This window comes from Nicotiana tomentosiformis, chromosome 2, assembly GCF_000390325.3.
Source record: "Nicotiana tomentosiformis chromosome 2, ASM39032v3, whole genome shotgun sequence".
NCBI classification, from domain to species: Eukaryota; Viridiplantae; Streptophyta; class Magnoliopsida; order Solanales; family Solanaceae; genus Nicotiana; species Nicotiana tomentosiformis.
In genome coordinates, this window is record NC_090813.1 from 123,430,605 (window position 1) to 123,444,303 (window position 13,699).

At 33.6% G+C, this 13,699-nt stretch overlaps 1 protein-coding gene across 2 annotated transcripts; it reads left to right on the forward strand.

The window, feature by feature from the left end:
• The first annotated feature begins 3,426 nt into the window (after positions 1–3,426).
• Positions 3,427–6,721, forward strand: LOC104085956 (senescence-associated carboxylesterase 101-like). 2 transcript variants are annotated; one of them, XM_009590076.4, is made up of 4 exons: positions 3,427–3,611; positions 3,735–4,104; positions 4,991–5,554; positions 5,653–6,721. In XM_009590076.4, exons 1-4 carry the CDS (start codon positions 3,595–3,597, stop codon positions 6,457–6,459), a joined length of 1,758 nt encoding a protein of 585 aa, XP_009588371.1. In that variant the 5' UTR covers positions 3,427–3,594; the 3' UTR covers positions 6,460–6,721. The 2 variants fall into 2 exon arrangements, with proteins under 2 accessions (XP_009588371.1, XP_009588372.1); XM_009590077.4 differs by having other exon boundaries at positions 5,659–6,721.
• Positions 6,722–13,699: the final 6,978 nt, after the last annotated feature.

Genomic DNA, 13,699 nt, shown 5'->3' on the forward strand with positions numbered 1-13,699 from the left:
TTCAAAATTTTACTAATAGTATTTTATAAATCTTACATGTCTCTCTTCTCAATCTTATTTTGTTCTTTGTCAAATTTTCAGTTGCTTCCTAGTTCCATTTGATGTGGCGAGATATCGAGGATAAAAGTCAAACTATTTTATTTTTGGTGTGGATTCAAATATAGGATTTCCATGTTTATAAAATAAAATTTGTGAATTTCAACAGCACGTATTAAACCAGAAGAAAAAGACACGTACACAGTAACATAATTCACAAATAGTTAATAATTTAAAATAATATTTTAAAAAATATGATCAACAAAAGATCTCGCTGACTCTTCAAATAATAATAGTACTACTTAAAAAAGAGGGGCAAGTGCACATATAGCCATTTTTAGGGATACTATTTAGAGATTAACCAGTACTTATTTTGTCCTGAAATTTTAAACTAAAAATCTTAACTTCAGGACATTTTTGTCCTAAAAATTGAACCGAAAAAATTGAAATTCAGAACGTATTGACTAATTCCTAAATACCAACCCTTTAAAGTGGTTACATGGTGTCATTTCTACTCGGATATTTTTTCACGTAACTTATAGGGGCAGGAAATGTCCGATGAAACACCAAGATTTAGATTGTTCATTGAGCTGGGGAAATTTCAATCTTTAATACCAGCCACAACAGTTTGCAACCAATCTATGAGCCATTTATATAAAAAAAACATTTATACAATCAAATTATTTTTATTAAATAACATACAAATTTATGCGACAAAACATTAACGTGCAATCTGATAAAAGTAAATAAGCTAAATAATAATAATAATCTATTTTTTTACACGGTTAATGTATGTAACCAATCAATATTTTATTTTAGATACTTATGTTTTTTGATTTCTCACCCGATACTTAATATTTTCTTTGGGACCCTTATTATTCCGGTTTCGTGTCATGTAAAGCTTGTTTAAATTATAAATGCTTATAGCTTGTTTAAAAGTCTTTTTTCTTTCTTTTCTTTTAAACTATATACAACCAAACACCAATACATAAATTGAGTATACAGCAAGAATAACAAAAGAGACATAATAGATACACACACAAAATAAAGATTATTCCTGGCGAAGATGTTTGTTTAACATTAATATATTATTATTTTAGTTCAAATAATCCAAATAACTTTTTTATCAGGTATGCCAAAACTTTATACTACACCTATATATTTTTTATTCGGATAGAGTCACTGCATAAAACTGAATAAATAATACTCTTATTTGAAACCATGGAATCCTCTTCTTCCCACCAACCCCTCTCTCATAATACGCTCTTAAATTATCATATTCACCTTTAAATTTATTTAGTACAATAAGCATTAATTTAACAAGTTAAAGGACTTTTTCAACTTTGAGAAGAAAAAGTCTTTAAAGATGGAAGCTGAAGCATGGCTTAGAAGGAAATCTCTTCGAAATTTAACTGATTATGACCGGGGGCGGCCCAACCTCATCGGAGGCCTAAAGTAAAATCTTAATAAGAGGCCCTTGATATATATATATATATATATATATATATATATATATATATATATATATATATATATATATATATATATATATATATATTATTTAATGAACATCGTTTTTAAAAAAAATTGACAAGTGAGGATGTAGAATTAAAAAAAATGAGAACTTAGTTTTATAAAATACAGAAAATTAAATGAATTTAACGTTGATTGCATCACAACTGAAATAGAAGAATCCAGAAAACACAAGTGACTCCTTTTTTTTAGTAAGTCCCTTTCTATATTTGGTAACAATTCAACTTTAGCTTTTTCTTTTTACCATTAATGAGATGATTTCTAGCCCAAAAACTTTTATGATTTATTTAAGATTACAAGTTTCAAAAGCCTTCCTTTATTTCATAAAATCCATGTCCAGTCAAACACTTTCATATAAATTGGGACGGAGAGAGTATAATTTATGTAAGAAAAATAAATAATAAGTTAGATTATTAGATATAGTTACGTGACCAACTAATGAATAGAGAAATATAATTAAGTAAAAAGCAAAATAAGATTGACAGAAAACTATTTTAGTTATATTAATTAGAGGATGAAATCGAGTTATTAAAGATTAATATGACAATAAAGAAATAAATTTATCAATAATAAAAGATAATTATATAAATAATATACTACTATATATAGAGAATACTAGTAATTTTGGGCCCTTAAATTTTTGGGGCCTAAAGCAAGTGTTTCACTTGCTTTATGGTTGGGCCGCCCTTGATTATGACCGCCAATCCCTTTAGTTTCCTTCTATTTCTGTGTATTTTCTTGTTTGTCCTTTTACCTCATTTCCTCCTTGTCTTGACTATAAGTAGGGTTTTTAGCCAAAATTGTCCCTTATGTTTGGGGTAAGTCTAACTTTGTCATTTATCTATTACCCTGAGCACTTATTATTCTTTAAGTTTGCTAAACTTGAGCAGGTTTAGTCCACTTAACAAAAGACCCAAACTGGTGGGTAAAAAAACTTTCAGTACTCAAATTTTGTAGAACCGATGTAGTGAACCTAAACCTGTTTAACGGGCCGGGTTGACCCGGTTCCGGATCGGCCTAGACCGATAGTAAATCGGACCGGCCCGGACTGGTGGAAGGGGGGCGGGTAGGGCTGGGTTTGGGGGTTAGTCCGTATATATTTTTTTACCGGTTAACCGGACCGGTCAAAACCGATCAATGAAAATTACTGTTGAACCGGTTAACCGGACCGGCCCGGTTGAGAAAAATAGTGATCGGTCGGTCACCAATCCTGGCCGGTTGCCAAGTTTTTAAAATCGACCTTAATTAGTTCGGGCCCATCCGATGAAAAATTGAACCGGAACGGTTCTGGGCCTAAGGGCCCGGCCCACCCCCTTTGTCATCTTTAAGATTGTAGAAACAAGTGTGATAATTTAAAAAATAAAATAAAAAATAGTCATTGAATCGGGTCAGGCCGGTCCAGTTAACCGATTCAAAAGTAACTATCATTGATCGGGTTTGACCGATCCGGTTAACCGGTAAAAAAATATATACGAACCAACCCCCAAACTCAACCCAACCTGGCCCTCTTCCATCGGGTCGGTCCGGAACCGGGTTAACCCGGCCCGTTAAACAGGTTTAGGTTCACTACATCGGTTCTGCAAAATTTGAGTATTGAAAGTTTTTTTACCCACCAGTTTGGGTCTTTTATTAAGTGGACTAAATCTGCTCAAATTTAGCAAACTTAAAGGACAATAAGTGTTCAATGCAAGAGATAAAAGACAAAATTAGACTTACCTCAGACATAAGACACAATTTTGACTAAAAACTCTTAAATGGACTAAATCTGCTCAAGTTTAACAAATTTAAAGGACAATAAGTGCTCACGGTAACAGATAAAAGAAAAACTTACGCCAAACATAACGACGGCAAAAAACTCACTAAGTCTGTAACAACCACTTCTTTCCTCATTCCTTTCTCATTTGTTTTTTCTTTAAGTCAACCTTGTATAGTACCAACTTGTAGTCCTGAATCTTCTACTACTATGCTTTAAATTTAGATGCTAGGCCTTTTGGGGTTCTTCAACTTATTCCAAAGGCCAAGAATATGAGTCAGGATTCCTTGTTAGTGTGGCTACTTTTTCTTTTTTCCCTTTTTAATTGCATATACTCAAAAAAGTTCAAAGCTTTTTTGCTTTATTGTTGAAGATTTTACATGACTAACTTTTCATTCTTGTTGTTCCACAGGTTTAGTTGTGGCCAAGAATTGGCAAATTTGGTGGTGAGCTCAGATCTACTGCATGATTCTTGGGCTACAATTTATGACCTTCTTAGTCATGCTTATAATTTGAATAATCCAACTAGTCCAGCTCCAATTGCGTTCAAAGTTTATTACCCATATAATACAAATGGTGCTATTGTTGCTTTTGTATCATCCCCTACTTGTAGTACTGTTCATCATATTCAGAAAGAAATGGTCTCTTCAGAAGATCTTAAAAGTTCCCAGCTTCCTTTTGACTTCATTTCTACTAAACTCAACCCTCATTTCTCAATTCACAAAGGGGCAATAGCCCTTTTTGCCTCATTATTGAATCAGCTCTCTCCCCTCAAAGAACAGGTAATGTGACCTCTTTTCTCTGTGCAAAATTGAGCCTCTTTGTTTACTTTGAGCTTTTCTTACTGTGTGGTATATATTATTCAGTTATTTTTTGTCAGTTTCAGTAAGCCATGGAAATTATTGACCATAATATCTCTAAGAAATAAAGAAAGCTGGAAGTTTGGAGAAGAAGCATTATGTGGTTTCAATACACTGTGCTATGCTAACTGTGTGATTTACATTTAAGTGGCTCCCAAAAATGTGCAGAAGATTTTGTTTGATTCTGCTACTCACTGCTAAAGAAATCTCCTTTTGGATTTACAAATATTGAGCTTCTCTTCAGTTGTCAACTAAGATATGTGTCTTGTTTATTTGTATTACTTCACCTGTAAACTCTTCTCATTATTGCGCAATTTTCTATAAACAAACTGAGAAATTTGTCCAACATCTTGAGTCCATAGGCATAACATGTTAGAATGGTAACACTGGAAACTGGTGATAGAGAACTTGAAAACTTGAAACTCGATTACAAGGCAAAGAAACACTTCCTCTCCTGAAGCATTAATTTTAAGGTGTTACTTTGTTGAATTGTATTACCACTTGATCTAGAAACTTAAGCTATAGGAGAGAACAATTTTAGTTACATAATTATGTCTTCAATGCGCCCTCACATGTGTAGGTCTTTGATTTTTCATGGGCCAAGCCAGTACTTTTTTTGATAATGGGTGATGATAAGACTTGGATTCATGATCTCTTTTGCTATGATATTATGTTTAATTGTGTGACCATCTCATCTAAAAGCCAAACTTTAATGAAATGATTACACATTTCAACAACTTTTGGCTGCAGAGCCTTGTTATTCATATATTCAGGTCGATGATATTTTGTTCATTCTGATTGAGTGCAGTTGGGCAGTTTCAGTCCGCTAATAATCACTGGACATTCTTTGGGAGCTTCCGTGGCATCTCTCTTCACTCTCTGGCTACTTGACAACATTTCTCCAAAAGACAATAATAAGCGTCCCACTTGCATCACTTTTGGTTCGCCCCTTCTTGGTGACAGTGGCCTGCAACAAGCCATATCAGAACGTTCGTCATGGAATTCAAGCTTTTTGCATGTAGTCTCAAACCAAGATTCAATCCCCAGATTCTTAGTCTCACCTACTAATGGCTTTTCTGGTTCTACTCCTCAGTCTTGTGTTTACAGGCCATTTGGTACATTTCTGCTGTGTTCAGATTCAGACTACTCTTGTTTTGAGGAATCTGAATCAGTTTTGGATCTTATGATGGTAATGAACTCAAATGGCCAACAACAGGACAACGGTTTCTTGATTTTCAATTATGGGCCGATTCTGGAATGCCTCAAGCATAGAGTAATCTGTAAGGGAACTTCTCAGCTGAGTGACTTTGGAGTGAATCAACTTCAAGCAGGCATCATTCAACAGCTAGAAGCAATTGGAATTGGCGGACAGGTAAAACAAAAATAGTGATAACATTCATAAAACTGATTGGAACTTAATTTTAAACCTGTATTTTCCTTTTTCTAACTTTTATATGTATATATTTGCAGTGGCAGCAAACAAGTAACATGAGCTTTCTTAGGAACATGGAGAACAGGGTGGAAGCATCTTTCGCGAAGAAGATGAATGCTTTTGATCCCGGCAAGAAGCTAAAAAAAATAAAAGAAGATATGACTTATCTAGAGTGGTACAAGAAGGGCACCTTGAATGAAGGAGGCTACTATATTTGTTTCAAAGAGAGAAGATCGGGAAGTAGGGATGTGGTCAAAAGCAGAGAAGAAATTGTCAAGCGCCACAGAATCCTCACCAAGTACTGGAAAAGAATGGTTGCAGAAGTAGAGAAACTGCCACAAAAAGAGGAAGCAGCTTTTCGTACTCGCTGGCTATATGGAGGAACAAACTATAGAAGGATGGTTGAACCACTTGAGATAGCTGAATACTACATGAAAGGGAATAGAGATTATGTAAATCTTGGAAGATCGGAGCACTATAAACTGTTGGAGAAATGGATGAACGAAGACAAAATAGGTGGAATTGCTAATGACAGAAGGAAAGCTGTTAGCCTCACTGAGGATTCTTGCTTTTGGGCATATGTGGAGGAAGCTATTATAGCTTCCAAAGGATTGAGAGAAGGCAGTTCAGAAGAGAAGGAAAATTCAAGGAGGAATTTGGTTAATTTTGGGGAATATGTAATGAGTTTAATAAGGAGCTACTCAGTATCCACTGAGATTTTCCAGCCTCAGAGTACCTTCATGATGAAATGGTGGCAGGAATATCGGCAAGATATGCTAAGCTCCTTGTATAATTGTCCTTTGACCTTTTACATGGAAAATGAAGAATACAGAAGTTATGCTTGAGCAAGACAATGGTAGTTAGTAGCTCATACTAATCCACTGTAACCGAGCGTGACATTATTATCAGTCAATCTTGTAGTGTTAACTACTCTAGTAGCATACCTAACAAGATTGACATGTGAGAATGTATTATATACCAAGTAGAATAAACAATAAGTTATATCTTGTACAAGTCTAGCTCTTTTGATTCTAAGAGTGGCTGGACATGTAAGTTTTATACTGTATCCTGGACAGATCAGTAAATCTCAGATGTATCGTTGATTCACTTCGGAGACTAGGTAGCTAGTCATTTTTCTCTTGTTACTGCTTATCCAAATTAGAAGTGAAGGAGGAATGCCAATTTTCAGAATCCAGAATCTGTTGGAACATGAAGTTTATGGATGAAGATAGCTGAGATATACAGTTTTGAATTACTTAAAAAACTTAAAGAGAGAAGTTCCCACTAGCAGAAAGCGGCAGAGGTGCAATAAGAATTATAAAGTTGTAAGTATGAATCAAATGTTGGATGCACTAAGAACAAAATACAATCGACCAATCAATATAATGGAACAACTATATCCTTAATTAGTTAACGTCAAGTATATGATTGATATTCGTTCCGTTCTTCAAGCCTTTTCATTGCACTAAGAACGAACCACAAGTCCATAAAAATGAAAAGGCGAAAAAGCAATGTATCTAAGTTTCGGCTGGCATCAATGATTAATCACTTCAAAATTTTGCCTTAACCTATGCTGTCATACTAACTCTTCAGCATTAATCAACAAGAACATATCGAGATGTGATGCAAATAGATATGAAGAATAATGATTCACATTCAATATGATTAGAATGCACCAATGAGCTAGATGCATGTGGATTTTTAGTTGAATGTTACATCGAAATCTTTTGTTAGGATATACTATTAACCATGCGGTTTAGACATAGTATTTTGTTTAATTCTTTATGGAACAATTGCTTATTTAATTTATTCAATTCAATAAAGTACCTTTTAAATAGATCATTTGTTACATGTATGTCCTTTTAGTTATGCAGTAGACGATTTAGTGTATAGAGTCTTAGCTCATGCACAAAAGATTAAATTGTCGGTTCACATAATTAATAAACTATGTTCACAATCGAAGATATTATTGGACAAAATATCTTGATGATTGTAGCACAAGATTATAGTATAATTTGTCTTAATTATGGGAGTGGTTTTACTCCAACTTCTTGTGCTAATATACTTAGTGTATATTGAACGGACCAAGTAGAGAAAAAATATTTTTGTACTGAATATATATAAAATATTTTCTCTAATTCATTAAAATGAGCTTATACTCCTAATCTTGATATAATTATTATGATCAATGTGATTTGTTTATTGTTTTGATTTATCAAAAGGTACAACTCTATTCATGTAAGCTTATAAGTTTTCATGTGAAAACCTGCCCGGTGGATTTTGTATCCGTCACATGAAAAAGTTTAAGCGGAATTATAAAGGATTTAATTAGCTGATTAAATTAAATTTTCAGTGATTAATTTAATTAATTGGTATTTGAGATCTTAACATAGGGAGTTAAAATAAGTATTAGTGAATTTTCGAAGTTCATATTGAGGAGTTCAATTGCAGTTTTTTAGTGGAATAAATTGCAATTAATTATAGTAAGAATTAATTCATGCAAAATTTCGAATTAATACTATAATTAGTAGCCTCTTATTATTTATATGGTCTCTGCTATGCCTAGTAAAAATCTGGACTGACTTGGGTAAAAAGTGACTTGGGAGAAAAGTCATCCGGTAGAGTTAGAGTAGGATTCTACTTGTGCAAGTAGAATCCTACACGTTTTTGAGAGCCTTATTTTTATCTCAAAACGTGTCTACTTAAGGAAGACAATTTTCACCCAATAACTGACTTTTTAGAGTTGTATTTTTCTTGCCCACTCAAAGCAAATTTGTCCAAGGTCTTACTAGGACCATAGCAGAAGACTGCAGCCCTGGATTCTTGCTGTGTGGAGGATTTGTGCAACGATTTCAAGAGGTTAGTGCTTCTAATCGAGTAATATATCATTGTCTAGTTTACATGTATTTGATGTCTGTTTTGTTTGCTTGCTTCCGCTGCGCATGTTCTAACATCTTGTACATAAGGAATATGTATTATTTGCAAAATATAGGACGTTGCAGCATCACAATTCACATGTTTGCTGTTGTTTCTCTTATATCTTTGCGAGGAAATTGTCTGCTAAGCAAAAGGCAAAATGCATCCTTTAGCAGCAAATAGAATTGCAAAAACCTGGCAATTCTTGGAGCTAGACTGAGAGAATTAAGAGATTGAACTCTTATAATCTCTACAAATAGAGCTCACCTGAGCTTTTCCACTGGTCTTCACTAGGGTAGACTCATTCCATATCTTCGGTCCATAGTCTTTTGGGCCTCAAGTTTACAATGCTTGCTATTTAGAAAATAGCAGAAATATAACACTACAAACAAGGGGTGATCTTTAATTTTTGGCCTTTGGGGCAGGTCACCTAACCAATGAGTAAAACTTCAAGGTTAAAAGTTAAAAGTAATTTTGTCCCTTATTAAACTTGAAATTTTATCCATTCACCAGGTGATCTGCCACAAAGGTAAAAAATTTAAGGTCATTTGTGAACTTCACCCGCACTAGGTGTTAGTTGCAAAGTGAACTGACCTCAGGCTTGGTCAAAATTTCCTCTTCTTTTAAAAGACGATGTACGAATGAAATGGATGCTTAAGAATATCACATATTTCTTTAGTCGACTAGATAAGCAAGAAGTTACAATTTGATTGTTATATCAAAAGTTCGAAACAAAGATTACTGGTGTTCAATAAACTTTTACCTGCTCTCCGATTAACTCTATGAAGAAAAAAAAAAAGCAAGACTAATTTTAGACCAAATGGTGGTGCATATAGCTACCAAACGTATAAATAATGCCAGGAATGTTACTTTTTCCAAATTCAGGGTAACATTCTCCCCATTGTAATAAGATACAGTAGTTTGGTAATGAGACAAATGAAATGTTTCTTTCAAGTGACCACCACATCATTAGTAATAATTTTAAGGAGAATTATAGCAGCCTTTTCCTGATTAAATGATGACATTTTTTATGTCTTCTTACATAGAGTTGACAGCAACAATTTATTGTTTTACGACTTTAAACCCTGAAAAGCATTTTAACATCATGAAATTCTGGCTCAACGTACGACAAAACATGTAACTAAGCTGAATTGAGAATGATGTTTAAATTTCGTCCACCACATTACACCAGAAAATATTTATTAGGTTGTTGTTTTTTGCGTTGGCTCTGTTGCCTTGTCCCTTTAAGTTCGTCTGTATATCTGAATTTTAGATGTTGTTACTTGAAGTTGGATAATTATAGCATTTTGCAGTGCCTTACAATTTGCTTATGCCCAACGAAAGAAAACGTACATGCACTAACAGAGGTTGGACAGTCTTCATCTAGGAGACTCTTTCTTTATACTGTATACTTCTTTAATTTGTTCCAGGAAAAATAATCCTTTTCGGAATAATAAGAATTGAAAATCAAATGCATCTAAATATTTGGTATAAATTATTTCTTAAATTTATTAAAAATATTATTACTCCTATTTACTATTTTTATACTGGAAAAATAACTTAATTAGTAACTATTAACACGGCTATATGTATGAATCCCTTAATTTTAAACATTTCATTCCAATGCTCAACGCGGTTTGGTAAAAAATTCAAAGTATGAGTAGTTCTCTATCCCCATTTACATTTTATACTTTAAAAATATTTGCAAAAACCCTTGATCAAAGAAAAATCGTTTCGCTTCCAAATCGCAGATGTGCCTCTCTCATTTTTCTTTTTTTTCTTTTTCCTTTTTTGAAGGGAGGGGGCTGTGTCAATACTAAATGAACATGCATAGGTTGTTGAAGACGGTATGCAACTAGTGAGATTTCGATCATTACCTCGATCATAATACCTTGTTGATGAGATATTCAAGACCATACAATGTATATTTTCCTAGTATTTTATATATATATATATATATATATATATATATATATATATATATATATATGAACAACGTCAAGAGCCACTAAAGTCTGCTCATTTCAATAATCTTCCGACGCTTCATGTAAAGTAAGATTTAAGTTATATACTCTAACGTATAACCGGAGATAGCAAATTAGTTACTATCATTCTTACTAGGTGATCAAATAATGTTCATCAGAAATTTAACTACTAGATAATTGTATAAATTAATATTATTTTTTCCCCGCAGTTGCATAGAAATTAAACTAAAGAAACATGTATATATATATGTGGAGTTGTATATGAAGGCTGTGAAGTGTAAAAGACAAAAAGATATTGACAATTGCATGCGAGTCATAAGCCAGGCAATGATGAGCAGTCATGAGTGTACATGAATCGTGCTATACTACTGATGGGCAATAGGAGACACACTTAAAACGTTGTGAGCAACTTTCTAAGCAGCTTCCTTGGCATGCTTTCCTCTTCAGCTCCAACTATCAGTTTGTTTTCCACCCATATATGTACACCATTTGAGGGATGGACATAGCAAAAATTTCAAATCCTAATTGGAAATTTGCGTCCTCCCCACCACAAAATCGAAATCAGTTAGCTCTATTACTGGAACAAACTTCATGACTCGAGGACGATGAACAACTCAAATGTTACTCTCGAGGAAAGACAATGGAAGCCTTCACATGCTAACTAATAAATTAAGATTCACATTCATCAACGCGGATGGAGTTTTTGTGCTACGAGTTCAACTTACCATAGATATGTAGATGAATGGATGAAACACATAAAACATAGATATATGTATGAATGAAATACTAATTTTCACACAAATACTAAATTCTGAACCCATAAAAGTACAGTGAGTTTAGTGTAAAAACTTTATAAGGTTCAATATAATCTACAAGTTTTAAGTCTTGAATCAGCTGTCCAATGTACTTGACTACATACTTTACTGATCATTTGTCATGCATATGCGCTAACAAGCACTTGCATCTTGTAAAAAGGAACGAAGTAGAAAAAGGATGTAAATCAAAAGAGTTAAACTTGGTACATGTCTTTGATCAGTATCAGAAAAAGCAAAACTTTTTGAATTTAATTGCACCAACTTTTTTGAAAAAAGACAGAGAAATCAGAGACTAGGAAACACTTGCATACATGAGAACGAAATTCGTTCACATCGAAAAAAGTAAGGAATGCTTCCTTCTCAGTGTACTGGTTTTGATGCTTGAAAGCAGTAAGCCAGTGAGTACTGATACACTCGTGAAATTAAAGCCGTACGCCACTGACATGTGTTTGCACCCTAGTTAATTTTTTATCACTTAGTCATGATTAATTACTAACATTATTACACGGTATATCACTTCATTTAAACACTTGAACATACGATTATTGGATGTAAACCCCGAGCACAAATAACGATCTAAACACTATCCCTAATCCTCCAACAATTCTATATTAACTTAAGTAGCACTCCATATGCATATACTACCATCTTAATTTCATTATGATCCTCAACTTGAATATGGGTATTTCACAAGGTGATGAACATAACGGCAAATAATCCGAGTGAACCGCACGTAAAGCAAAACTCTCGACCTGAAAGTTCAGATCTCTGTTGTTTTGTCTTTGGCATTCCATACCAACTTAGCTGTTCGGCGCTGCTATTGGAAAGTCCGAGAATACTATTACTGGCAAGCTCATGATCATAACTTCCAAGGATGTACAGTATGTTCGTTTGCTAATACATCAATAATTACTACTAACATTATATACCCCCAAGTGATCATTTCTTCTTCTGTATTACATGGAAACTAAGAAATAATCTAAGACCCAATAAGTCATTGTCCCTTAATACTTATGACCAATCACTACTAATAAAATAAGACTAGTTATAACCAAAAATTCTTTTACAAGTACAAGAAAGTCAAGATGCAAAGGATGCGTAATTGCTCTCATACACTTGCAACTACTATGGATACCTATATTTTAACTTGTCTAAGCAAATGCAATGATACAGGAGTACTACGTATCCAGTAGCAGCTAGAAAATTTTCTATCAACCTTTAATCAACTAGTTTAAATAAATTAGTGATGAGATCGTGCCATTACTGCTCATCAAACCCTAATTTAACTAGAAGGTAAGATTTGATAATATATACCTTCATTTCTCATGATAATATTTTGAAGATCTATGCCTGAATAGTAGATCAAAAGCATTAGAAAGTATACCATTCCGAAACTAGAGGTTTACAATTAGGATTAAGAAGATCCATTTAATTGAGATGCACCAAAACGTACCACACCTAAAAACTTCAATTAAAAAAAAAAATTAACACTACAATTAAATACAAACCGACCTGCAGCAGTTGATAAAACCGTCTTCTTTCTCTTCTTGAAGTAGCAAAAGCAACCAGCAAAACATTAACCAGTTATCCAAAAGAACGATCTAGTACGTAGGGCTGGATCTATAAGAAGCTGGAAAAGAGAATAGCACCAATATAGGGGTATAACTAGTTGTAGAAATTAAACTAAAGTGAGTGCTTTGCTTGAAATAGCAAAGGATCGGATCGGATCGGACCACGAAGCTTGATTCCCCCACAAAGAAAAAAAGTGACTTTTGAAGAGTCATTCATTTCAATGTCTTGAGAAGAGCTAGTAAAAAATAATAAAAACACTCTTTATTTCTTCTTCTTCTTCGTCATCATCATCCTCAAGAAGAAAAAGAAGATGTCCACGTTTTTTCTGACGAGTAGTAGTACTACTACTGATGTTCTTCTTGTTAGTATTTGAAGAAAGTGGTGATGATAATGATGATGTTTGGTGGTGGAAATAATGATGACGGCGGTGAGGTTTTGGTCTCGGTGGTGGTGATGATTCAGAGAACATTATGATTGCTTTTGGCGTTGAAAGGTTAGTAGTAGGGAAAGCTAGGCCTGAAAGATAAATATATACTATACCCTTAGCTTCTCTCAATGTTTTTCGTGCACTCTTTTTCTTTACCCTTTACTAGAAGAAAGCGTCTTCCGACAAGGAGAGAGAATTTGTGGAAAATTCATATCTAGAGTGTCGAATACTATTTTTTTTGGTCAGTTCAAAAAGAATGATTTTTTTTTAAATTTAGAAATAATTTAATTTAAATTTTAAATTCTATCTTTAATGAAATTTTTTTATAATCACGCAAATACTCTAGATTTTTTTTTGACTTATTTAGTAC

Excerpts from the sequence above, each read along its gene's own strand:
- LOC104085956 (XM_009590076.4), top strand. Across the intron at positions 4,105-4,990 it reads TCTCTCCCCTCAAAGAACAG|TTGGGCAGTTTCAGTCCGCT; the intron begins GTAATGTGACCT and ends GATTGAGTGCAG. Across the intron at positions 5,555-5,652 it reads CAATTGGAATTGGCGGACAG|TGGCAGCAAACAAGTAACAT; the intron begins GTAAAACAAAAA and ends ATATATTTGCAG.